Source organism: Trichoderma virens, assembly GCF_000170995.1.
Source record: "Trichoderma virens Gv29-8 chromosome Unknown TRIVIscaffold_89, whole genome shotgun sequence".
NCBI lineage: Eukaryota > Fungi > Ascomycota > Sordariomycetes > Hypocreales > Hypocreaceae > Trichoderma > Trichoderma virens.
In genome coordinates this window covers 362597-388899 of record NW_014013660.1, presented here as the reverse complement: position 1 = coordinate 388899, position 26303 = coordinate 362597, and the positions used below count along the sequence as shown (strand labels likewise).

The following is a 26303-nucleotide window of genomic DNA, read 5'->3' as shown; positions in this document are numbered from 1 at the left end:
TACAAGCCCCTTCAAGCCTCTACAAGGCCCCCCAAAGCCCAAAGAGGCCCGCTAGCCAGAAGCTTGTTTGCCCAGCTCTTCCGCGCCTCACCTATCTCATGTCACTCTTGCGTGTTTCGCGACCATTCGCCTCTCTTATCTCTGAGTCGTGGGTGCATCGTCAGACGAGCGAATACATAGGGCACTGGTATTTTTTTTTCTGGGGTTCTACACGTTGGTTGCTGCCTTGTGCGACCTGCATTCTTCTTGCCCCTAATACCTAGGTATTTCCACTTCAGCCAGACGCCCAGATGGGCTCCCGCAACGCCCCATTCGCATTCACTGCAGCCCATTTAACCTGCATCCTCGCACCTTTGCACAATCCATGACACCTGCCTTACCTGATAAATGACCAGGACGAGGACCTGATCAGGCACCCTTGAACGCTGGCTGGACATCCCATTGGCCTCACCTCAGCTCCGTTGTTTTGCCATCGACCTGTCCCTAGCTGACGACGCTTTGATCTGATTATGAAGCACCTAACCGGCGCTTCCCGGTCTGTGATTTTTTTTGGAAAGTCAATCTGACATACTCTTTGTTTCCTTGTCCTTTAAATTGGGCGTCCCCTTTCACCCCTGCTCTGCCGATTTCTGGCCCATCATCCGGATTTCCCTTCTGCAACAAACAAAACAACCAACAGCCTACCACCACGACGCTGACGACACTGAACGTACGATCAATTGCGACTACACTTGATGGATTCCGTCGTCTCCCTCACGCCGCCGACGTCGTTTCGGCTGGCTGTGATGGCGCAAAAAGCATACGAGATGCCGCTCAAGGTCTTTGAGGCGCCGGCGCCGTCGCATCCCTCCCTATCGTATCTCTGCTTGCTCGTCTTTGAAGCCGTCTTGGAGGTGGTCTGCGTGAGCTTGCCGGGATACATCGTCGCGCGCCTTGGTCATTTTGATGCCGATAAGCAAAAATTCCTGGCCAATTTAAATGTCATGCTGTTTACGCCTTGCCTCAGTATGTTCCTTTCTCTCCTTTGCGCTCCAACGTTGAATCGCGGCCTGACCCATCATTCTCCTAGTCTTCACCAAATTAGCTTCCCAGCTCAACGCCGACAAGCTGTCCGACCTCGCCATCATTCCCGCAATCTTTGTGGTACAGACGCTTGTATCATGGATAGTCTCGATTCTCGTTGCCAAAGGATTTCGATTCAATAAGCGAGCCTCCAACTTTGTCACTGCTATGGGTGTCTTTGGCAACTCTAATTCGCTCCCAATCTCCCTTGTGCTCTCCTTATCGCAAACAATCAAGGGCCTCCACTGGGACAGGATACCCGGCGACAATGATGACGAGGTCGGCGCACGTGGCATCCTGTATCTGCTCATCTTCCAGCAGCTTGGCCAGCTTGTCAGATGGAGTTGGGGTTATCACGTTCTGCTGGCCACCAAAGACAAGTACCCAGAGTACCAGGACGAATTGATCGAGGAGGGCCAATATAGATACAGCGACGAAGAGCCGAACAACGAGCAGGAGCCCGAGATTCTCATCAGTGGCCTGGACGGCGACACCGAAAACGATGGCGATAGCAATGATTCCGAAGATTATATACCTGCTGGACGAACGCCTATTGCGAACACCTCCCGGGCTTCGCTGGCTGGCTCGACCGTCGAGGATGCCGACATGCTGAATTTCAAGAAGGGCAACTTTGCTGCGCATGGACATGCGCTTGCAGATAGCGACCCGGAGGATGATATTCTTTCGTTTCCCCAGATCCGTCTTCGAGATGAGACTGAAGTCCAACAAGGAGTTTTTGGCCATGTCAAGAAATATTTGAAATTTCTCAAAGAGCGAGCAGGCGGTGCGATGACTCGCCAGTATCAGCGACTCCCTCAGCCTGTACAGACTGTTCTCTCTTTCATTTACGCATCGATCACAAAATCTGTCAAATTCGCTTGGGAGTTCATGAACCCTCCTCTGTGGGCTATGCTCTTTGCGGTCATTGTTGCGTCTGTCCCGAGGCTTCAGCAGTTGTTTTTCGAAGAGGGTTCATTCGTAAAGAACAGCGTCACCAACGCAGTTCAATCTAGTGGAGGCGTCGCAGTGCCTTTGATCCTGGTTGTTCTCGGCGCCAACCTGGCTCGCAACACTGCCGCTCACGATACTCCCGTCGATCCGGAAGAGGAAAAGATTGGAAACAAGCTCTTGATCGCCTCGTTATTGAGCAGAATGGTTCTGCCAACATTAATCATGGCGCCCATCTTGGCCCTCACTGCAAAGTACCTGCCTATCAGCATTCTTGATGATCCCATCTTCATCATCGTCTGCTTCCTGCTCACAGGTGCGCCGAGTGCGCTTCAACTTGCGCAGATCTGCCAAATCAACAATGTGTTTGAGCAGACTATGGGCAGGATCCTGTTTCAGAGCTATGTTGTCTGGTAAGCATCTCAAGATGTCGATATATAACTCTTTACATCACTGTGCGGTTTTTACTAACAGATCCAATAGGATTCTTCCTTCTACTCTTGTTCTTGTCATGATGGCGCTCGAGGTTATCGAGTGGGCCAAGGTGTATTAATACCACTGTCCCATCTGTGGATTCTTATGAGACCACTGTCCCATCTGTGGATTCTTATGAGATATGAGCCTTGTTTTTCTGTTTTCTTTGCTTCGCTTTTGCTGAAATGCATACATCATTCGGCGTTTACGGGATGGACTGGTGAATTAGAAGCCACACTTCATCTGGCATGGATAGACTGGTATGGACTAGCAATAAGGGGTGAGAGGATACCAAATTGTATTAGTATGGTAGGATCTAGTGGATGATGTTACTTTTTGCTCGATGGAAGCTTTAAAGGACTAGCTTTGGAATGACATGCCTTGTGCATCGTTATGCAAAGGAGCTGTATTTGGGAGTACGACATGAATTTTACACTGAACGATATTATGTTCTGCGATAAGAGCTTTTTGCAGATGAAGCATTATCTTTTTGTTTGTAGTATGCTGCTCGTTGAAAATGAGAGAAATAACATTGCCTTACAGTAGCAATTAGGCACACATGAAACAAGATGCCATGGTGAACAAGGACAAGATTGTCAACAGCAGCGAAGCAGAAATCCTCTTCTCCATTGAATACCATCTACGTACTAAGCATATATTGTTGCAGAATTTACTTCATTTGCAATAACTTCATTTGCCACATTCAAAGCAGAGTATGTGAGCCAGCATGCCCAAAGAAAAAGCTATGTTACTTTGATGTCAAAGGTATGCGGCTCAGCAACTTTCTTTTCTTCTCCATTTTCTTCCTTTTTTGAAATTTCGATCATTCCATCATATCCGTTTCCAATGCCCAAAACTAGGTACGCCTCATACATGAATGATACAATTACAGCCTATCCCAACAATACCACAGGTAAGGTCCTTAAGCACCACCATTGAGCAATGGAGCATCCGAAACCAGCTCCCAGTCCCTCACAGTTCCCTTCCAATCGCTGATCCTCACCCTCTGGATATCGACTACAATGACGCGCACCTCCTCGCCCGCCACAAAATGCCCTCCGGCATTCTCGGTATTGGACGGCGGTTGGAAGAGAGGCACGCCCTCCTCAAAGGTGTTGTTCTCGAGATGCTGCTCGACGTAGAACTTCTCTTCGGCGGACCCAATAGGAGCTATCCGCGCGGCACCTCCTATCGTCGCGCTGATGCTGGACATTGCGGATGTGTTGAGGTTGAGGAGCAGGGCGGCGAGGCTGGATCGGGCTTCGGGGCCGGGGGATCCGCCGGACAGGCGGCGGCCTTGGGTAGGAGGACGGTGAGAGACCCCTGGGGAGAAGGTTGTCAGCATTGAATAGGAATCTGGTGCCTGGGAGCTTCCTTACAGTCGTGGACCAGGAGAGAGACGTTTGGGTTGGTCGTGATGTTGGTCGTCTTGCGAGAGGCCGGATTGGTGGTCATGATGATGACGGGAGAGGTCGAGTAGGGCGAGGAGGGGAGGTAGGTGTAGTTCATGAGGGATACGTTGGGCACGTTATCGGTGCATGTTGCCAGGTGAAGCTATTCGCAATCGCACGAGTATCTAGTCAGCGCCCATCCTCGTGTATCCTCGTCTTGGCCACAGCAGCATCAAACATACGAATCGCGCATTCTCGAGGCATTGCACCACCTCGGTGGGCAGCGAGCTCGTCTGGCGCTTGTGCGTGTCGCCCTCGGACGCCTCGTAGTTGAGCGGGATCTTGTCCATGGCGGCCATGCTGGATCGTGTCGAGCCGAGAGATACAGCCGTTTTCTCTCGTGACGTCTGGGAAAGCTGTGTAGCCCGATCAGCCGATGCTTCAAGCTAGAGGAAGATCCGAGTACAGTATGTGGGGGGGAGGAGGAAGAAAGCAAACGGTAGCCGCAAAGGGGAATCGCTAAGATACTTGGCCCAGTATGGAGCATCCCCGCAGAACAGCAAGTACCCCGATTACCTAACCAGCGTCCAAAACGGGCCAAAACGGCATGACGTCGTGGGGAAAACACTCGGACCGTCCTGCTGGCAAGCAATTAAGCAGCCGCGGCTACTTGCGGCACGCGGCGCTCGGCTCTATCGACCATCTACCCGGTTGAGCCTCGACAAGGCGACGAGCCCTGGGCCTTGATTAATTCCTCCTCAGCGTCCAATTCTCGACTCCTGCAACTCCTTCCTGTCCATCGCCAGCTGCAGCCCGTCGCCATGCGTTCTCTCCGCGCCAATCGCCTCTCTCTGAGGCCCGTGCCTCGATTCCTGTCCACGTCTGCAGCCCCCAAGCCTGCGGCGCTGAGCTCCGTGCTCATCGCCAACAGAGGCGAGATCGCAATCCGAATCAACAAGACGGCGGAGCGCATGGGCATTAAGGCCACCACCGTATACACAGACGTCGATGCCAACTCATGGCACGCCTCGTCCGGCTTCCAGTCCTTTGGCCTGGGCCCGGCAAACGGCTACCTGGACGGCGAGAAGATCATCGCCCTGGCCAAGAAGCACGGCATCCAGGCACTGCACCCGGGCTATGGCTTCTTGTCTGAGAACTACAAGTTCGTCGAGCGATGCGAGGAGGAGGGCATTGTCTTTGTCGGCCCGCCCGCCACCGCAATGGCCGACATGGGCAACAAGGCGCGAAGCAAAGAGATTATGAATGCGGCCAACGTGCCCTGCGTTCCTGGATACCACGGATCCGAACAGGGCGAGGCTGAGTTGCTGGCATACGCCAAGGAGATCACCTTCCCTGTCCTCCTCAAGAGCGTGCGAGGCGGCGGTGGCAAGGGCATGCGAATCGTCATGACGGAGGATGAGTTCCTCACCCAGCTCAAGAGCGCCAGAGCCGAGGCCAAGGCTTCCTTTGGCGACGGCGGCGAGGTCATGCTCGTCGAAAAGTACATTGTCCGCCCGCGACACGTCGAGGTGCAGGTCTTCGCCGACAAGCACGGCAACACCGTCGCCCTTGGCGAGCGAGACTGCAGTGTCCAGCGAAGACACCAAAAGGTTCTCGAAGAGTCTCCCGCTCCTGATCTTGACGAGGTCACCAGACAAGATCTCTGGGACAAGGCAAGGAAGGCCGCTGAGGCCGTGGGCTACGTCGGTGCCGGAACAGTCGAGTTCATCCTGGACAAGGACAGCGGCAAGTTCTACTTCATGGAGATGAACACGCGGTTGCAGGTCGAGCATCCCGTCACTGAGATGGTTACTGGCCTGGACCTTGTCGAGTGGCAGTTCCGCATCGCCGCCGGCGAAAAGCTGCCGCTGACCCAAGCCGAGGTTGAAGAGCAGATGAACCAGCGAGGTGCTGCCATTGAGGCTCGTATCTATGCTGAGAACCCCGAGAAGGGCTTCATGCCCGATTCAGGCAAGCTCGTCCACGCCGTCCTGCTGGATGCTGCCAAGAACGATCCCGATATCCGTCTCGACTGGGGATTCGGCTCTGGCAGCGTCGTCTCCGAAGCATACGACGGCATGATTGCCAAGCTCATCGTCCGCGGCGACGACCGCGAGACGGCCATTGCCAAGCTCGCCTCCGCCCTGCGCAACTTTGAAATCGTCGGCCTGAGCACCAACATTGAGTTCCTCAAGAGGATGTGCGAGTCCGAGGCCTTCATCGCCGGCGACGTCGAAACTGGCTTCATCGACAAGTGGAGAGCAGAGCTCTTCAAGCCCAGACACATCAACAACGAAGTCTTCGCCCAGGCCGCCCTTGGCGTCCTGAGCAACCAGCTGCAGACCGTCAGCTCCAGCCCGCACGGCCAGTCGCTCGGCTTCGGCAACACAAACTCGACCAGCGAGCGCAAGGTCGCCTTCAAGGTCCTCGACGGCTACAGCGAAAAGGAGGGCGAGGTCGTCGAGGCCGCCGTCTCGCAGACCGGCCACAACCTCTACAACGTGACCATCTCCCGCAAGGGCGAGGAGCCCCAGCTCTTTAGCAACATCATCAGCGAGCCCACCATCGAGGGAGAGGTGACCAAGCTCAAGTCCCGGTTCCCCGCCGAGAGGATCGAGTCCACCGTCGTTCCCCAGGAGAGCGGCACCGAGACCAAGCTGGCTATTTTCCAGCACGGCCTCAAGACGGATTTGGCGCTGCTGCCGCCGTCGTGGTATGAGAAGGCCCTGGGCCTGAAGGAGCTGACTGCCTCCGTGGCGGCGCCGATGCCGTGCAAGATCTTGAAGAACGAGGTTACTGAGGGACAGACGGTGAAGAAGGGTGAACCGCTTGTTGTGTAAGTTGATTTTGTTACAAGCATTCTCCCTCTCTACTTTTCCATTTCACAACATCGCTAACAAAAGCTTTATAGCATTGAATCCATGAAGATGGAAACCGTCATTCGGTCGCCGCAGGACGGTGTCATCAAGAAGCTCGCCCATAAGGAAGGAGTAAGTCCATTCCATGAAAATATCCATGCCACTCCATGTGCCCATTTAGCTAACACATCTCTCCCTTAGGATATCTGCAAAGCCGGAACCGTTCTTGTCTTATTCGAAGAGGACGCTAGTAAAGAGTAATCATCATAAATGGGATATACGACAGGCGTTTAACGGTGGTCATGAATCTATGTATATTTGTTCCTTTTTTGGCGAGATATTTCATCTGTCGAGTCAATGACATTGTAGTGTCAATGAAAAGAGAAAGAAATAAAAAATAAATAAAAAGTTTATCCTACCTTTCTTTGCTTTCTTTTGTTCGTTTGCTCTGCCATGATATACCTCCAGGTTCCGTAATCTGCCATTTTCTTTCTTTCTGTCCCTCTTTTTTTTCTGATTTCAATCCCAAAACGCCGACTGTTCCCAAGAAATTCCCTGTCCCAAACTCCCCAGAGCAAAATACATAGTCGTAACATCGTTATTTCATAATCGGTCCTCATCAAACTGACCGGACGGGCTGTCCGACAAACCATAGTGAGTACTAACCATCCATATTAAGCCATCCGCCGTCGAAAAAGAAGCGTCCCGCAAAGCAGCCCAAACCACCACAGAATCATGCACAAGCACCATCATTTTGTCTGCATTTCCGCATACGTGTCGGGCAAATGCCTGCCCATCCGCGACTGCTTAGCCGCTTCTCGGATGCGCTTCCACCAGTCCTTGACGCGGCGCGGCCAGCCGGGATCGGTAGGTGGGACGTAGGAACAGAAATTGTTGAGAAGGTCCTGTGTCGAAGCGTATCAATAAGCGAGATGACTTTTCTAGGTTGGACCACCATCCCCTTTCACCACCGTGATATTCCCATCATTACCTGAATTCACCGGTCGGTGCAAAATAAGAAATAGCCCAGACGGGGGGGACCATAGCTTACCTCTTCCTTCGCCAAGGTGATGAATCCCAGCACAAAGGCCACCCACGCCAACGTCCCCTTGGTGTTGAGAAATTGGTTGCCGCCTCGAAACTCTATCGTCCCCGTGCACCGCCTTCTCCTGCGATGAGGATAGATGTTCTGGAAGTTCCATAGAACGTATCGGTTGCCTTGCATGTAATGGCATAAATCTGCCTTTCTGCTCTTGGATCGAATCTCAGCAGCCACCTTGCGCAACGCACTGACGCTCTTTTCCCAGCCCAGCGTCTTGTTGAGCCCAGAGTCGAGGCTCTGGCTGTTGAGACGGCAGTAGTGGTTATCGCGGCGGGCGGCAGGTAGAATTTCTGCCACGTAGTCTTCATAAACGACTGTTGCGAAAGCAATCTTCTTGAGAGTCCTAAGCGAGAACTTATTTTTGAGGTTGACGGGCGTGACATGAACATGCCCACCGCATGAATCGTCTTCTTGAGGCTTGAAGTGCACGCGCATGGCCTCCCAAAAGTCGGATATGATAGGGCTCACGCCCTGCATGGTATCGAGCTTTGGGGATACAACCTCCATGCACACTTTTTCCGGTTTGCATTTGCGTCAGCGCATATTTCTCTGTGCGTGCATGACAAGATACATGAAGCACATGTACATGAAAATCTCATCGTGCAGCAAGCTGGGTGCAAGTCGGAATTACCAACCATATGGTCGTGGCCGCTTGAGCGACCCGTCGCGCGTGACGAACCACTTTCCTCCATAATACTCGGGGTGCTTGCTATACTTGGAGCAATCGTCATGGACCGCTTGGATGCCCCTGTTGCGTAGCTTCTGCGCCAATTGTCGATACCAGTCCACGTTGGTGAAGCTGTTGCAATTTCCATATGGCCTGGTAACGGCCTCGATCTCTACGCCGAAATTGTAGTGCCTAATGCCATGTGGCATCTTCGTCAGGCAGATGGTGTAAGTCGTCAAGGCGGATTCGAACCCAAAATCCAGAAAAAGATGAGGCTGAGGCTGCACTTACAGCCCGAGCAAAACAACCACAGGTCCACTCCAAACAGGTACGTACGGAGCTAATTTGAGAGAGGTTGGGTTGGGAAGATAAAGTGAGGGAAAAACTTGGTTGCCAAACGGCCTAATTGAGGTCGTTGATATCTGATTTCGACTTCATGCTTTCTAACTCGCCGGCCAGGTCTTGGCTCTTCCCGTGGTTCTAGACACAATTAACCACGCTTGCGCGGATAATTGGTCAATTCATTTAGATTGGATGCACATGCTCACATGACATTGTCGACTTCTTCTCAACTTCTCGTTTTGTGTGACGCATAGTAACCATCTTCGTGCCCGTGCTTTTGTACAGAGCATATTACACGTACTCGTGCAAGAGCAGCAGGGATCATGGCCATGCATGGGGCGGCACGGCCAGCAAAACTCTAGCCGCCCAGCCACCGTTGCGTTGTCCAACACCATCTTCACCCCTACCTCCTATTGAGACAATACTGCCTGTGCCTGTACTGCCCTTTGCGCGGAATCCACAGGCGAACAGCGGTCCCCCTATAATACGGTGGCCCTCGGTGGATGAGGCGGTAGGGAACGTGGCACCTAGGGATCACGCATTATGCTCCGAAGCCGGGCATGTCCGTGACTCTCTTTTCAAACAAATGGTAAAACAAAAGAGAGGCGCCCGAGGTTGTGAGCTCACTGCCACGAAGGAGGCACCCAGTCTCTCCGGGTCAAGACGTGGTGAAGTCCAATTGGTGCCTGCAATCCCATGCCCTGCATGGCCGTCGTCATTCTGTCCTTTGCTGCCCAACCTGTGGCACGGCATCAGAGATCCACAATAAGAGGCGGCCGCACTCCAACGGAGCATCCTGGCTGGCTGTCGAGCAAACGATTGATTCTCGTGCCATGACGTATTTTCGCCTCACAATTAACATCACTGGCAATAGTTAGCAATATGTAAGACAGCGGTATTGTGCGCAGGATGTGCGCAGACAGTTCAAGCCTCCTCCGCGTTCAAGCCAGCCCGTAGGACTTGGTCTCAGAAGCACGACAGCTCGACCCTTGGGCCACCCCGCCCATTTCCCAATTCGACCATGGAGGCCATCCGCAGCCAATCAGTGGGGAGGAAGAAGTCCAAAGTGCCAGCCCAGAAAGCAGCGTCAGCGTTGTCTCTAGACCGCCGGCCAACCAAGTTATACTTTGCTTATGGGAGTAACTTGCACATCAAGCAGATGAACCGTCGTTGCCCCAATAGCAAATTCATCGGAATAGCCCGTCTATGCAACTACCGATGGCAGATCAACGAACGTGGATACGCCAACGTCGCCCAGGCAGAGGGACATTGGGTAGATGGACTTGTGTACGAAATTGATGACATCGACGAAGCCAAACTGGACATAAACGAAGGCGTTGCAAAGAATGCATACAAAAAGCGATACATGACAGTTCTGCTCCATCGAGCTCAGAGCGCCTTGTATCGCCGTCCCATCGCTTGGATTGTCGAAAAGGGCGGGCCCGCGACGGTGGGCAGACAAGCCGGGCTCGTGGCTCAGGGGCGGCGAGAGAATTCGTTGGTGCACTGGCAAGACGATGTTCTCATATATGTCAATCCAAGCTGCATTATTGACAGCAATCCCAAGGAGGAATACGTCAATCGGATCAATCTGGGTATTGCGGATGCCAGGGCCCTAGGTGTCGACGAGGATTACATCCGGAACTGCATTCGCCCCTTTATCCCGGAGAGCACCGAAAAAAGTTCCTCGGGCCCGGCATCCGGGACCCCCAGGCTCAAAGTTCTAGCAGTCTCCCGGGGTAGAAGCGCGAACTCACCCGCGCGGTCTGATGGCCGCTCTCCGGCACGCAAAGACCGATCGGTGAGCCGATCGGTGAGCCGATCGAAGCAGCATTTCGAGCGGCGATCTCAATCCTGGCAACCCCCTAAGAAGGAGAACGACCAGAAAAAAGATCAGGCGACAAAGCCAAAGGTGCCACCCCTGCCTCCGCGACCACAGTCAAACCAACCTCGTGACATTCCCATCGTGGCGGTACAGGAGGTACACCTCTCGAGCTGGGGTTGGTGGCCGGCATTTTCATGAGAGATGGTAGAAAGGACCCAGAGGCTGTGGAAACAAGATGCGGTGAAGAAGGTGTTGGAGCCTGAGATCCATTGTAATGTAAGTGTCTAACTGTTGTGAAATCTATTGTTCGTCTGTCATTGCTTTTCCGGCCAGTATTGCTGACGCTTTCTATACGATTTTAGGAATATCGTCAAGATATCCGAGCTTTTTTTGTCTTTTAGGTTTTTTTTTTTTCACCAGCTCCATCCGCCGTCAAGGCGCATTCTGGAAGACCCTAGGGTCATAAATCAGAGCTTTGAGCGATGCCGCCTCAAGATCAGGGTCTTACTTTTGGGTGATCCATTTCGCGATGGACCGTGAGATCGTGCTTTCGATCCATTCGAATAATCCCATAAGAGTCTTGTCAAGGTCATGGCCTTTTGTGGAATATCGCCATCTTTTTCTCCTCCATATACCAATACCGTGGGTCTGCAGACAATCTTTGCTGCTGACTTCTTTGCCCCGCTAACCGCCTCTACAAAGAGGCCAGGGGCAACGTCGAATAGATACGAGGCATTCTTTAGAGCCTCGGACGGTTTGCCAGCCCCGCCCGAAGGAATAAGCACACCGTCACTAGCAAGGTTGAGACACTCATAGGTGTCCAATTTTGTTCTTGCGGTTCGTGCAGGCCACCTGAAAGTGAAAATATTTGGTGAAAGTTGAAGCCGGTGGGCAAGATCCACTGCTGGGTCAACGATATTTATCCGAAGAGAGCTTTGCAGTTCTGCAGCGGTTAGATATGGCACTACAACCGATAGAAGAGAGGCAAGGTCTTCGGTGATAAGGTTGAGGTATGCAGCTCTCCTGGATTTGAATGAATTCTGGCTGGTCAATGCTGTGAGCGTCTCAGATCTCCATTCTCTGCAGTGCAAAATGTCTAGTTTCGGTTTTTATTAGCTACCATACCCCATAGAAATGCTACATAGAATAGAACGTACCTCGGGGAAGCTTAGACATCGCGCCCTCTAATTCATCAATCCACGCAGCAGTAGTCTCGCCGTCACCATCATCCAAAGGGCAATAGAAAGACTTGGAAAAGAACACGAGCCATAGGTATTGCATTATAAGTGCTCTTAAATGATATTCGTCGGAATGCCAGACATTAAGGCAGCTTGTTGCCGGCTCTCTCATCAGCGATACAAATCTTGTTGACTGAGCCGGGCTTGGCTGGCAGCGGAAGTGACCACTAGCAAGATCGTCCAGGACAGGCCGAATGCGATGCTCAACCCAGCGCTGGATGTTTTCGCATAGATTTCCATATGCTTCCCGAGCTTCGTCCTCCGTAATGTCTTTTCTCAGCGAAGAAGGGCGAATGGGCTGGCCCTTGGGTTCTTCGACAGCCTTGTCCTTTTTACTAGACTGACTTCGAGCTTGCGCGAGCTGGGCTTGCGCTTCTTTCAGCTCCTGCTGTAGAGATTCGACCTGCTTTGATAGCGCCGTGTTCTCCTTTTCCTGTACTTCAAGCTCTTCCTGTCGTGAATCTAAAACTTCTTCGGTGAACTGGCGCAGTCGAATTTCATCTTCCAGCTTGCTCTTGTCGTCTTGCTTGTGTGGTGTCTCTGCGTGGGCGGGTGCCATTATTCTCTTTTTTTTGCCCTTTCTTTGGAACTGTAAATATCTCGAGTGTGGTATGATTCAGATGGTATGAAGTGAGGGAATGGAACTAATGGGGTAGTATGGTTTTCTAGAAGTTTATGGAGTAAGTGACGGGAAAGCCATTGATTGATCACGCCTGTTATTTTTGCTTATGGTGCGTAATAGTTTCCTTTTGGCCAATACCTTGATCCCTGTGCATTGAATTGGCGACTCGGCAGAGGCGTAAATGACTCCATACAGTCTCAGTTGGCTTGGGTTGCCAGACGATGAACTGTCGGTGCGTAGCCTGACCATGTCATCCTGGTGGATCTTCCCCCTTACCGGCTGGATGGCATCTTCATGCCCGAAGCAGGCATCCGTTGGGCTCCACCACATACCCGTTGATGGGGTTAAGGGATCGGCTCTGTGCATGCAGGTCCGGGGTGCCTTGTCTGCAAAAGCGCGCGTTTATGCCCCAAGGCCAGCATTGAGACACCAGACCAATGATTGTCTGTATAACTGTTTTGGAAGCTCAACCAGTCAGCATAAGAGTCCTAAGCTTGGCATATTTTTATCCTAATATCTGGCGGAGCCCCAGCAAGGTTACTGGAAGCATCCCATTGGCACCATCGGGAACTGAACGGCAGCCCCAGTTCATAGCATGCCTAGAGACGATGCCTCTCTACTAAGCCACCGTGTATAGCGCATCTGACTATCCAAGCCTGGGTAACCGCGAGCCTTCCCACCACTTACAGGGAAGTTTTCTGGTGTCACCTACATTTTGGTCCAAGGATTTCCTGTGGCAGGCTTTTTTTCCGAGCTAAAAAGCCTGAGCATGAGCGAAGAGAGAAGAATTGTCGTGTCTATTGACTTTGGTACCACTTTTTCGGGCGTCGCTTGGGCAGAGACGACTCAAGTAAGTCTAGAAGCAGCAGCACGCAAATATTTCACGCCGCGCTAAAGCCTCCAAGCCGGATGTCCAGCATGTTTTATCCGACTGGCCGTCAGTTGGTTCGTCCCAAAATAGCCCCAAAGTCCCGACAGAGCTGCGGAAAATAGCAACAGGTTGGCAATGGGGCTTCCAGATCCCGAAAGCGGCAAAGAGAAGTCGATTCTTCAAGCTGTGAGTTGCAAATCGTGATAATCAAAGGCGACTTTGAGTTAATCCCATGACCTACAGAAGGTTAGATGAACCGCCGGATACAAATGCAAAGACAGACGGAGAATCGGCTCAAGAACTAACAAGGGTATATCTATCATGCCTCTACGCCCACTTTATCAGCGTCTTGGAGGGCCAGATGTCGCCCAGCGTGGTGCAATCAACTCCAATGGATGTTGTTGTTACTGTTCCAGCTATTTGGTCAAATAGCGCAAAGCAGGAAACGGAAAAAGCAGCATCATTAGCTGGCTTTGGTGGAGAGAATAAGATTAGACTTATATCAGAGCCTGTTTGTGTCAACCAAGACTGCAGATCAGCGATGACGCTAACAGTTTGCAGGAAGCGGCAGCGTTATACACTGTCAAATACCTGAGCCCTTCTGTCCTACAAACTGGTCGAAGATTTGTGGTTTGTGACGCAGGAGGAGGAACAGTTGATCTCATCACCTATGAGGTTGCCAAAGTTCAGCCCCTACAAATGAGAGAGGTCACAGAGGGCACTGGAGGTAAATGTGGGTCTTCGATGCTCAACATGAGGTTCCGGCGATATTTGAAACAGGCACACGGGGATAAATATTGGACAGATGAGCGACTCGTCATTGCTTTGGGAGATTTTGAATCGGTACGTAAGCTTTTGAGGGGCTCTGACGGGTACACGTTAATTTAATTGTGCTCAGTTTAAGAAGGATTTTTCCCCTAGAGGTGAGCCACTTACGCTGAAAGTCGACCCATCTCTTGGCCTGAGACGAAATCGATTCACAATACCACAAGACGATATGACACTCAAGATATGGGACCCAATTATGAAGGACATAATTTGCTTGATTAATGAACAGATATCAATGGCAGACGAGGAGGTTGCTGCTGTCGTCCTCGTTGGTGGGTTTGGCCAGAGTAAATACTTGAAGGCTCGCGTCCGAGAAGCCATCATTCCCGGAGTGCGAGTTCTTCAGCCGGAAAATGGTGTCACAGCAGTAGTGAAGGGGGCCGTTATCTATGGCCTTGGGAATTACCAGCCCGCGATGGCCCCGGTGGGCATTGCATCTCGGGTCGCCAGACGGTCATACGGCACCTGCCTATTGGCAAAGTACGATCCGGCGAAGCACGACCGGAACGAAGCGTGAGAAAACATGGCCAGCACGTATGTGGATTTATTAACGATGCGAACAGATTTTGGTCCGACAAAGAAGAAGAATGGGTCGTTATTGAAATGTGTTGGTTCATCCGCAAGGTATGCCGAAAGAAGAACAGATGATGGTTCTTTAATAACGAAGTCCAGGGCCAATCGTACCCTGAAGGCAAGCCTTCTAAGATCGAATATCAGTGCGATATACCCGTTTTCATGGGGCATAAACCACAGGCAGATATCGAGATCTTCAGCAACGATGATGATCGTGAAGCACCAATACACATCACCGGCTCTACCAAACGGGTAGCTACGCTATTTCTCGATCTGCATAAGATACCCAAGTCAGCAAAGACATCTGCGAAAAAGAAGAAAATGGGATGGCACCGATATTATTGCTTGACCGGGGCAATTGAAGCAAGCTATGGGTCCGCAATGATAACTTACACGGTGAAACTTGGAGGTTCGCTCGCCCTATTACCCAACCTCCAATGAGCATGAGGCTAAACCTAACATTACCACAGGTGTAACACACGACGTTATCAAGGTTCGATATGAGTAATCTGGTCAATTTTGTGGCTTTAGGAATCTGATTTTGATGATTACTGTCGATGCACATAAAGGGTGTCTATTTTTCGAAGGTGTGCCTTGCTCTTTTGGTTGTCGTAATGGCTCTTCTATCCATAGCTGGGAATCAGACGAAAATTATCGAAGCAACCGGAATCTCTGACGCTGTCATGTTGATGCAGTTGATCTTTTCTTCGTTCCTAGTACTTGTAAGTTCTCGGGTAGGTGCTGCCTATAGAGGTCCAGGCATGCGAAAGTGCGTCACGTGATATCGCGTTCTGCCCCTCTTCGTGATCGCGTCTCTTGAGACAATCTAACATTTGTTCATCCACGCCAAATCGCGGCATACGTCGCTTTCGGTGCCAGCAGGCAATGACCCGAGATCCAAATTGCCATTGTGCTTCTCAAGCGCGTGGACATGGCTGCCGACACACGCGAGGGCGGTCCACCGCCGTCTACGCTGGCGGCGCAGCTGGTGGAAAGCATTGCGGCGTCAACCAAAGTCTCCCGAACCGATGAGAATAGCGAGCTCAAGGGACTTTTGGCCACTATCCAGCGCGTGAAGGATAATCCAGACCTCCTCAAATCACCAAATGATCGAATTGAGCACAACCATATGCTTATCTATGTATACTGTCGAGTTGTTCTCGAAAACATAAAGCTCGACGACCCATTTCTTGATCGAGCGAATGTACGAACCGAGTCTCAGAAGGCCATCAATTTCTTGCGATTTACAATCAAAGAAACGCCATCAGTATTGCTCCATCAAAATGAAAATCGTGGACTGCTCTTCCGTGGCCAAGAGCCTCTGTGGGTTTGGCTTTTGCCACAACTGCTGAGACTTTTGGGACACCCTCAATGTCTTGAACTGGATAGCTCCATTGAAGGATTTCTCCAGTATATCCTCCTGCTAGTCGCACGAACCGGGAGTTTGTGGAAAGTAGCCCCGTTTTTGGGACTGTATCTTCGTGCATCATTAACATGTATGTCCTTCCATTGCTTCTCTAGGCAGGGGCTAATATTACCGAATTGATGTAGCTCTTCTTGACCATCTCCAAAGCCCATCTCTCGTCCCTTCTCATGCAGATCTTCGTACGAATCTAGAACTCCCCCCATCCTTTGCCCTTGATCAAATTTTGGACAGAGATCAACAACCCACGACTAAACGCCTATCGTACTCGATTTATACCGTACGACAGGGATTACATCTGGCGTCAAGCCTGGCGAGAGTGCTCGCATACCCCCTGACATCGCCTGATTCGGCCTTTTCAAGCAGCGTATCTCTGTTGGAGAATGGGCCATGGCTTATAGATTCCTATCTGGACTTGCGTCATGTCCAAAAGCGATGGGAGCTGCCATCCCAAAGCACCCCTCTTCCACTTGCCGAATTGACTATGGAAATCATCAAATCTTCGATTACTAGTGACCACCCAAGTGCCTCACTCATTGAAAAATCGTGTGCTCTCCTCATTCTACTCTGTAGCGAGATGATTTCCCCCCCTGAGGAGCTGGTTCAACCAACTCCTGCCGGCGACCAGGCAAGGTCAATCTACTGCATGGCTCTTATAATCATTGCCCAAGCATCTTTAAAATCTTACTCGATAGGCCGCTTTGCGGCGTCGAAACTTGTTCAGGAACTCATTTTACTGTCATCACAATACTCCACTATTGGAGAAGATACAGATATTTGGGTAAGTGGTGCACACTTGATATCAAGAGAATGCTTTGGATACTAATAAACCTCGAGCGAAGTGTGACTTTTCTGAGGCAATCAATTGGTTCTCTCTCACAAGAATCCTTCCAAGATAGCATACGCCCGTCGAAATTTCAGGATGCCGAGCTTCGAAAGTGCATTCAAGATCTGCACCTAAACTATGATGCCCCTAACCAAGCGGCGAACGCGAACAAAAGGCAAAAGCTCTCCGAAGAATCAACAGACTTTCTGACAATTTTGACGCATGGTATATTTGAGACCCTTCAAGTCACTCCGCCATCGGACGACGATGTGGTGCTGTTTGAGCAGATCTTCCTGTAAGTTTTCTATACCGACGTTGCATTGCTTAGTCTGATATATGAATAGGAACGGCTATGAAAAATGCAACCAGTCAAATCAGTCTCTCGCTTTGGATCTTTTATCTCGGATTTGCTGCGTCGTCGATAATAACACACGAATGAAGGGTTCGTTGGGTTCTATTTCGGCCCCCATAACGTGTCCTATCTGTGACGAGAGCGCTTCTAGCGCACCGAAGATTTCGTCACACAATGCAAAAGGTGAAGCCAGACAGATATTTTCCAAAGTAGTTCGCCTACCATCATTCTCAGAATCCAGGCGGCCACGGATAGCCGCTATGATTGCCCTCAGGAGGCTCATACTGCACTGCGAAGATGCAGCCTTTCTGAATTTGGAGACCTCTGGCCCGGGGCAGTGGTGTCTCCAGTCGCTAAACAGTTCTATAAGGGAGCTTCGTATCTCAGCAGGAAGAACATTGGCACTCTTTATGCCCCCAAAACCCACTCATAATATGGATGAAGCGTTGCTTTCAAGGAATAGAAAGAATTCTATCGCTCTTCTAAAGTCAGCTTCAGAGGCAGACCCACCACTTTTAATCGAAACTCGAATTTTGGCCTGGGGTCAACTTGGCAGAGTCGTCACTGAAGATGAATTGAACTTGGTCCTGATAAAGCTCTTAGAATATTTGGGCAGCAGTAATAATATTGAATCGGCGTTCGCTTTCAATGAGCTGCTAAGTCTTGCTGAGGCTCGGCGTTCCACGCCTCGTCGCCTCTTTGAGCCATTTTGGAAAAGTCTTGCCTACATGGCCACCAAAGACATAGTTCAACGCCCACAGCGAAGTCGGGCCATAGCAGAACTACTACAAATATCTGTTAACGAGCTCCTGCTTCTGATCCAATCCCATGCACTCCCATGGCTCGTCTTGGATAAACGTAAAGATGTGATCCAAAAGATTGCAGAAGCACGTCAGGAGACGGAAATCTGGCGACCCCTTATGGACAGTCACAATACAGCCTCAGTATTGTCACTTTTAATGCTGCAAGAGTCGGGCAGTATTGAAGAATTTGTCAAATCTAGCCTAGATGAGATATCTCCTCATTTTCACGCTCTCAGCCTTGCCGACATTGTCCAGTCTGAGCCTGTACTGACCGCAATAGAGCTATTAAAGGCTGCAGCGGACGCCGATGCTTCGCGTAAACGCCAGGTCCGTTTTCTTATCCATATAGCCGTTCCATTTACGACTGGTATTAACAAGATTTAGATACAAAAAGCTTTGGCCATGATGGCATCTATGGTATTAGGATCCATCAAGGAGACAAGAAATAAGAAGACAGATTTAGTGGGACGATTCCTGCAGTCACATATTCTCGGGCTTATGGCACGCTTTACAGATGTTATAAATGATTCAATTTCGATTTATCCCCAGGTGATGCAGCAAAGGAGCTGCATTCGTGCTTTGGAGGAAATGATTCGAATTTGCCAAGCATATGCAAGAATTGCCCGTCCGCAGGTATGTCAGAGTAACAGGTAAATTGCCACAAATTCACTAATTGCAGGTATAGATATCAGCTTGTCTTTTATCTGCTGCGTCTCAAGACTCGTTGCGCGAACCAGCTATTTCATGCTGGGCAGCAATGCTCAAGTACTTTGATGAAGAAGACGTTGAGGCCTTGCTTGAGGCTACTTTTTTCATTGTGAAGCGCTACTGGCCTGAACTAAAGCCCGCAGCGATGACCATAATAAGAGATATGCTCGATAATCTCTTGGGAAAATATGAGCATATTGTGGAAAAACACATTGCGAGGCTCCCATCGTTATCTCACCTTGCAGCTTTGAGTGATATTGAAGCTAAGCTCAGTGCTTTTCGACCGTCTCTTGCCCTTGAAGAAACTCTGGGGGTATTTTCTGGCAGAATTGGCCACGACTATTCCGGTGTTGTCCACCAAGCGTTAATCGACTTGGTACCATATTTACGAGATAACCAAAGTGCACTCTACACATCTGCTATCAGTCAGCGACCAGACAGCGTCATTGCCACATTACTGCGGGCTCTCCTAGACTGCGCTTGCAAATACAATGGAGTCCACATCGACATTACTCGGCTCTGCGTTGAGTGTGTTGGGCTTATTGGCTGCTTGGACTCGAACCGAACCGAAGCGGTACGGGAGCAGCGGTCTATTGTGGTCTTGGATAATTTTGAAGTTATGGAGGAAGCCACCGACTTCGTCCTATTTTTGCTCCAAGAGGTGTTGGTACCGTCGTTTTTATCTACTACCGATATGAAGCTTCAGGGATTCCTATCTTATGCTATGCAGGAACTACTTGAAAGATGCGAAATTAGGTCGGCTTGTGCCAACCATGCCGCTGGAATATCTGGCGGCAGTGAAATACATCGGAAATGGATGACCCTACCTGAATACGTGAGGGAAGTGGTTGCACCATTTCTAAACTCGAGATATATGGTGGCACCGATGAATCCTCAAGCCGTGGAATATCCGATATTTCATCCAGGAAGACTTTATGGCAACTGGTTGAGAGCGTTCGTTGTAGATCTCCTACGAAAAGGGCAGCATCCGCACGCCGATATGATCTTTGAACCTCTAACACGAATTATCCGTGTCAAGGATTTATCTACTGCAGAGTTTCTGTTTCCGTATCTTGTGCTGCATGTCCTTTTGGGACCAAGGAGTAGCCAGACAGAGAAAGATCAAATTCTCGGAGAGATTACGCAGATATTGAAATGCCAACTCTCTCCGGATGCGTCCTACCAAGAAAAAGAAGACATGAAGCGGTTTTGTCATGTAAGTGTGTTGATAACAAAGTGACGAAGAATCTTCAATCTAATGGCTATATAGCTTGTTTTCCGGTTCCTTGACTACGCTATGAGATGGATTCATGCCAAGCGGTCAGGTCGATTGACTGGGGCCGCAAAAGAAAGTGTGGCTAGAATCCAAGCCATGCTGGATAGCGTTCCCGCTGAGCTAATATCACAACGCGCAATCGACTGTAACGAGTATGCTCGAGCTCTCTTTCATCTAGAGCAACATGCACAAAAGATGGATCAGGTTAAGAGAGAACCAGGTGATCGGACGCGGCTGTTACAGCAGCTACAAGATATATATGCCAATATCGATGAACCTGATGGACTTGAGGGTATCTCGGCCCATTTACATGTCTTGGACATCAATCAACAGATCTTGAGTCATAAGAAAGCAGGGCGATGGGCTGCGGCACAAACCTGGTATGAGATGCAGCTCGCTGAAAAGCCAGATAACACAGAGGTTCAGATAGATTTACTCAACTGCTTAAAACAAGCGGGCCAGCATGGTATGTTCCAAATACATCTCTCCCTGAGAATCGCAGAAACTAACAAAAAATATAGACGTTCTGCTCAACCATATCGAGGGAATGAGGACAGACTCACTCAGCAATGACAACAGGATCATGCCCTTTGCAATTGAAGCTGCTTGGGTTACAGGTCGCTGGGAAAGCTTGGAAAAATTCATCAATAGATTTCAAGGCAACGTCTTGCAGGACTTCAACATGTCTTTAGGGGTTCTCTTTGAATCCCTGTACAAAAGCGCTCCTACGCAAACTTTTAGCGAGACCGCTAAAATGATGAAAGAGAATATCGCTCTTTCAATGACATCGTCGACAACTGCGTCACTCCAAGCGGCACATGAAATAATGTTGAAGTGCCACGTTCTTACGGATTTAGAAATCATCATTGGCGCCAAGCCAGAAAGCGATGAAGACCGTATGAAGACGATGTCGCTCCTCGAAGGCCGATGCGAAGTTATTGGGGCATATTTCAACGACAGACAATACGTCCTAGGTATACAAAGAGCAGCTATGCAACTCTTGCGGTAAGCTTTGTCCGCTCAAGCCCCCGTTTAAGGGACTGTCACTGATATGATGAGTTTTTAGACCAACATTCTCCGATCTCGACATCTCTGGGTTGTGGTTAGCCAGCTCTCGACTTGCTAGGAAGACAAATTCCTTACATCAGTCGTTCAATGCAGTGCTACATGCGTCTCAACTCGGAGATGATGCAGCTACCATTGAGAACGCAAAGCTGCTATTCAGAGATTCTCACCACCGTAAAGCTATCCAGCTCCTCCAAGGAGCCATTGAGCAGAATAAATTCATGACAAAGTCGGGGTCATCGCTCAGTATGGGCTCTGCAAGCAATTTGAACTCCCATCAAAAGCTGCTCACAGCTCGCGCACAGCTTTTGCTTGCGAAATGGCTTGATGCAGCGGGCCAGACACACGCAGGCGCCCTTCGTGAAAAATACCAACAGCCACCTAAGACGTATTCCACATGGGAGAAAGGCCACTATTACCTTGGTCGCCATTACAAGAAGATACTGGAATCCGAACAGCCGTTGAGGGTGGATGATCAAAGTGACAACTATGTCACTGGCGAGATCGCTAGGCTTGTCATTGAGAACTACGTGCGGTCTTTGAACTCGGGAACCAAGTACCTGTACCAAACTCTGCCAAGAATACTCACTCTTTGGCTTGATCTCGGGGCGCAAGTTGATAAGGCCCCGGAAGGCAAGGTTTCGCTATCTCGCGAGCTTCACAAGCGGAGACTCGAACAATTAGGTCTGCTGCATTCGTTTTTGGACAAGTATATACATCGCTTGCCGGCCTATATTTTCTACACGGCCCTGTCGCAGATTGTCGCTCGTATCGCGCACCCCAACGCCAATGTCTTTGAGCGCTTGACGCACATCATTGTGAAAGTTGTGGAGGCCCATCCTCGCCAGGCGTTGTGGAGCTTAATTGGTATTATGACAACCCGGCAGGCATCTGAAAGGAAGACTCGCGGTTCTCAGGTCCTCCAGACTCTCAAGAGTGTGTCCAAGAAGGTGGATGGGGCATCGTACGATCTAAAGTATCTAATCAGAGCGGGAGAGAAGCTGGCAGAACAATTACTGCTGGCGTGTCACAACGGCGACTTCCACGGCAACAAAACTGTGCATGCCAGCCTTTTCAAGGATTTGCGATTCAATCAAAAATGCACGCCGTGCCCCTTGGTTGTTCCGGTGGAGAGTTCGCTCACAGCCACTCTACCGGCCGTCTCAGAGCACGTAAAGAAGCACAAGGCGTTTTCGCGTGACGTGGTGTCGATAGATTGCTTCTTGGACGATGTGTTGGTGTTGAGCTCCCTAGCTAAACCAAGACGCCTGACAGCGCGAGGAAGTGACGGGAAGTCGTACATGCTGCTCATCAAACCGAAGGATGACCTCCGTACAGACCAGCGGCTGATGGAGTTCAATGGTATCATCAACCGGTCATTAAAACGAGATGCGGAATCCAGCAAGAGGCAACTATATATACGAACCTATGCCGTGGTGCCACTGAACGAAGAGTGCGGCATCATCGAATGGGTGCCGGGAATCAAGACGATGCGAGATATCTTGCTGAATCTCTACGCCGCGCAAAAGATTCACCCAGATTATAACGCTCTTAAACAGCTCATGGAAGAGGCGTCGACGTCAGACAGCAAGGTTGGCATCTTTACAGATGACGTGCTGGGGCGCTTCCCTCCCGTTCTTCCCTTGTGGTTTATCCAACAATTCCCCAACCCCTCGGCCTGGTTTAGCGCGCGCTTGAGATACACTCGATCATGCGCGGTCATGTCTATGGTTGGCACGATCCTCGGACTGGGCGATCGACATGGAGAGAACGTCAACTTGGAGGAGGGAAGCGGAGGAGTTTTCCACGTGGACTTTAACTGTCTGTTTGACAAGGGCCTCACTTTTGCCAAGCCAGAGCGTGTGCCTTTCCGGCTCACGCACAACATGGTAGCCGCGATGGGTATTTACGGCTATGAAGGGCCGTTTCGAAAGTCATCTGAGCTGACGTTGAGTATTCTCCGACAGCAGGAGGAGACGCTTGTGACTATCTTGGAAGCGTTTATTTACGATCCCACGCTGGACCTGCAGAAGGATAAACGAGCCGCAAAACGGAGTGAATTTGGGGTCAAGCTACAGCCGCAAAGCGTGGTTGACAGCATCAAGAGGAAGGTCAAGGGATTGCTACCGAATGAGAGCATTCCCCTTAGTGTAGAGGGACAAGTGGAGGAGCTGATTAAACAGGCGGTCAACCCAAGGAACTTGGCGTCCATGTACATTGGATGGTGCCCATTCCTGTAGAGATGATGGGTAGCGTAATGGCTGGTATGATTTTACGGTGATTTGGGTTTTGTTTTTCTTTGCCACATTTTGAAAAGCTATTTGATATCGTTGCGTTGATAAAGGGGGGGAGAGGGGAAAGCAGAGCAAATGACAAGCATTTATTGGCATAGATGATACAGCTGCCTGTGTTCTTTATTATTATTATTATTTCTTTCATCTAGGTTCCCAAGGTGTCATGTTTCTGCTCATTCTCTCACAGCGCATGGCTGTATGTCACCGGGCGAATGCCTGACCGCGCTGTGATGGGATCAATCGAATCACCTCCAAGGCTATCAATCACTCTGCTCGCCCCCTGTCGGCCAATCAGTCGCAGAACCGCAATCGGCCTGCGTGTGAATTAAATACTAATGTATTTTAATATTCTCTACATTATTATTTTTATTTTATTTTATTTCAATTAATTATTTATAAGCAGAAGTTTCCCCCTCCGATTCTACTGCCGCTGCTGCCACCTGCCACGACGTTGCATCACTGTCTCATTGGTGGTGTGAAGCGCTGGAAGTGAGCTGAGGTCAAGGTGCCTAGGCCAGGTCACTTTTTTTTCTCTCTCTTTTCTCTGACGCGACGCGCCACCCCCAATTTCAGATAAACCAAGCTCCTCCCCCAGCTTTTCCTTCCCACTCAACTTTAGAAAATCCTCATCCTCTTTTTTCACTTTATTTTCACATTCATCCGCCTTTTGCGTGCGGATTTCTCGACTCTTTGATCTACCTCTGCTTCTTTAATTTTCTGCATTTCTGTGCGCCTGTTGCAGAGTCTCAAAGGGAGAAGCTGCAGCCTGGGCCACCGACTTTTTCCCACTTGCATCGTCGTATTTTAGTCTGTCTGGTCTGAAGCCTACGAAACATCCACCGCAACAGATATTGCCTCTTCTCTATTCTATCCGTCTTCACAGCACCCGCAGCTTTTATTTCGTCTTGCTGCAAACATGCCTCAGTATCGTATTGGTAAGTCCCGCTGTTGCCTTTGGGGCATAAATATTTCCCCCTCCTTTCCCCTTATTTCTCCCTTGCGCTTTAAACATCCCTTTGGGCGTCGCAGACTTGAGATATACCAAAGTGAAACTAAACTCGTTATGCTACTATGTAGAGGTCTCGCCCAACAACCGTGCCGGCTGTCAAGACACCGTGTGCAAGAAAGAAGGCGTCAAGATTCTCAAGAACGAAATCAGATTCGGCACTTGGGTTGAGATCCAAGATCGCGGTTCTTGGCGATGGAAGCACTGGTGAGCTACTCCATCTTCCCTTAATGCGGAGCTTGCATTCTTCTTATGGAGCTCTAGCCTGACAATCATCTTTTAGGGGCTGCGTATCTGGATCGCAGATTGCCGGTCTTCAGGAATCTTGTGGTGGTGATCCTGACAACTATGACTATGATGCCATTGACGGTTTTGACGAGTTAAAGTAAGTCAAGGCCTCCTGAACATATCGACAGAGTTTGCTGACATGCCAAATAGTGACGATGCGATCAAGGAGAAGGTTCGGCGCTGCGTGAAGCAAGGCCACATTGATCCCGAAGATTTCAAGGGGGTGAGTTTCATTTTTGGCTTTGCATGTTACAAATTGGGTTTCATAGTCTGACAAACTGTAGGATCCTGAGAAGAACAAGCTGGGCGAAAAGGGCATTTATCTTTCTGCCAAAGAGAAGGCTGCCAAAGAGAAGGCTGCCAAGGAGAAGGCTGCTGCAGAGGTATGTCAGGTTTCCACAATATATTCCCGTATTGTTACTGACCTTGAATAGGATGCGGGTGAGGATGAGGCTGCTCCAGCCAAGGCCAACAAGCGTGGCCGCAAGAAGGCTGCCGACGTCGCAGATGAGCCTAAGCCTAAGAAAGCTAGGAAGTCCAAGAACGTCGAGGCAGATGAGGAACAACCCAAGACCAAAGCCAAGGCCAAGGCTAACGCCAAGGATGCAGGCGAGGAAGATGCTGAAGGGTCTGCTTCTGCCAAGAGAGGACGACCGAGAAAATCGATCGATCAGCAGGACGAAAAGGTAGAGGGCGGAGAGGCTGAGGAGCCAGCTCCGGCCAAGAAGGCCACTAAGAAGGCCACGAAGGCTACGAAAGCAAAGGTTGTCCAGACTCAACAACCTGAAGAGGAGACTGTGGAAGAGGATGAAGTCGAAGAGAAGGAGAAGGCTGCTCCTGCCAAGACTGCGCGCGGACGAAAGGCATCGGCCCCCAAGGCTAAGGCGGCGATTGCAGATGAGGATGAAGACGCCGGAAAGGCCGCTCCAGCCTCTGCCCCCAGGGGCCGCAAGCGCGCTGCCGTGACCAAGACTGACGAAGTTGAGGAGGACGAGCCCAAGCCTCTTGTCAAGAGAGGACGCAAGTCAAGCACTCCCGCCAAGAAGGCTGCCCCCGAGCCTGCGGAGGAAGTTGAGGCAGAAGAGGACACGCCCAAGGCGGCTCCCAAGGGCAGAGGAAGAGGTCGTCCTCGCAAGTCTGATGCTTCGACGGCGTAAAGGATGCCTTCGAGTCCTGTTTACGGACGTTTCACATATGAGAAGTGTGCTATATAACCAGGGGTGAATGCTTGCATCGATTGATAAGTGGCACAGGGTAATGTGCAGTAATATGTCAGAGGCCATGCCCGGAGGTTATTTCTTCTTTTTCATGGCCATTGTCATTGAGTCTCGAGAAGACGGATAGTTAGTTTAATGAGCCGTGGATGGCAGGTGGTCTTTGGTAGCAGATGTTGCTTTACTTTTAGCCCTCGAAGCCACCTAGAGAATGAATGAAAAGTCACTGTTGAAGCATGTTGATGAT

At 50.3% G+C, this 26303-nt stretch overlaps 8 protein-coding genes across 8 annotated transcripts; 6 read left to right on the top strand and 2 right to left on the bottom strand.

The window, feature by feature from the left end:
• Nucleotides 1-392: 392 nt before the first annotated feature.
• TRIVIDRAFT_88338 (uncharacterized protein) lies at nt 393-2941 on the top strand (the record flags this gene model as incomplete). The annotated part of the gene is made up of 3 exons (XM_014095746.1): nt 393-1005; nt 1070-2423; nt 2494-2941. 3 exons carry the CDS (start codon nt 735-737, stop codon nt 2561-2563), a joined length of 1695 nt encoding a protein of 564 aa, XP_013951221.1.
• Nucleotides 2942-3406: 465 nt separating this feature from the next.
• TRIVIDRAFT_42384 (uncharacterized protein) lies at nt 3407-4225 on the bottom strand (the record flags this gene model as incomplete). Its single annotated transcript, XM_014095745.1, has 3 exons — nt 3407-3807; nt 3864-4038; nt 4118-4225. The coding sequence occupies 3 exons, from the start codon at nt 4223-4225 to the stop codon at nt 3407-3409; spliced, it is 684 nt and encodes a 227-aa protein (XP_013951220.1).
• A 471-nt stretch (nt 4226-4696) lies between these two features.
• Nucleotides 4697-7156, top strand: TRIVIDRAFT_210528 (uncharacterized protein; the record flags this gene model as incomplete). The annotated part of the gene is made up of 3 exons (XM_014095744.1): nt 4697-6711; nt 6787-6865; nt 6935-7156. The coding sequence occupies 3 exons, from the start codon at nt 4697-4699 to the stop codon at nt 6992-6994; spliced, it is 2154 nt and encodes a 717-aa protein (XP_013951219.1).
• A 326-nt stretch (nt 7157-7482) lies between these two features.
• TRIVIDRAFT_57063 (uncharacterized protein) lies at nt 7483-8711 on the bottom strand (the record flags this gene model as incomplete). The annotated part of the gene is made up of 3 exons (XM_014095743.1): nt 7483-7638; nt 7785-8347; nt 8471-8711. The coding sequence occupies 3 exons, from the start codon at nt 8709-8711 to the stop codon at nt 7483-7485; spliced, it is 960 nt and encodes a 319-aa protein (XP_013951218.1).
• A 1085-nt stretch (nt 8712-9796) lies between these two features.
• TRIVIDRAFT_210527 (uncharacterized protein) lies at nt 9797-10867 on the top strand (the record flags this gene model as incomplete). Its single annotated transcript, XM_014095742.1, has 1 exon — nt 9797-10867. One exon carries the CDS (start codon nt 9866-9868, stop codon nt 10865-10867), a length of 1002 nt encoding a protein of 333 aa, XP_013951217.1.
• A 283-nt stretch (nt 10868-11150) lies between these two features.
• Nucleotides 11151-11855, top strand: TRIVIDRAFT_214252 (uncharacterized protein; the record flags this gene model as incomplete). The annotated part of the gene is made up of 1 exon (XM_014095741.1): nt 11151-11855. The coding sequence occupies one exon, from the start codon at nt 11261-11263 to the stop codon at nt 11483-11485; it is 225 nt and encodes a 74-aa protein (XP_013951216.1).
• A 1443-nt stretch (nt 11856-13298) lies between these two features.
• On the top strand, nt 13299-15242 carry TRIVIDRAFT_42380 (uncharacterized protein; the record flags this gene model as incomplete). Its single annotated transcript, XM_014095740.1, has 7 exons — nt 13299-13379; nt 13435-13586; nt 13644-13911; nt 13962-14243; nt 14299-14741; nt 14792-14852; nt 14901-15242. The coding sequence occupies 7 exons, from the start codon at nt 13299-13301 to the stop codon at nt 15240-15242; spliced, it is 1629 nt and encodes a 542-aa protein (XP_013951215.1).
• A 490-nt stretch (nt 15243-15732) lies between these two features.
• TRIVIDRAFT_161348 (uncharacterized protein) lies at nt 15733-25999 on the top strand (the record flags this gene model as incomplete). Its single annotated transcript, XM_014095739.1, has 17 exons — nt 15733-16297; nt 16353-17005; nt 17062-17345; nt 17677-18532; nt 18590-18838; nt 18891-20129; nt 20184-20655; nt 20711-21194; nt 21256-23478; nt 23955-23998; nt 24373-24487; nt 24585-24761; nt 24838-24939; nt 24993-25065; nt 25127-25225; nt 25295-25387; nt 25445-25999. 17 exons carry the CDS (start codon nt 15733-15735, stop codon nt 25997-25999), a joined length of 8283 nt encoding a protein of 2760 aa, XP_013951214.1.
• Between the last annotated feature and the right edge of the window lie 304 nt (nt 26000-26303).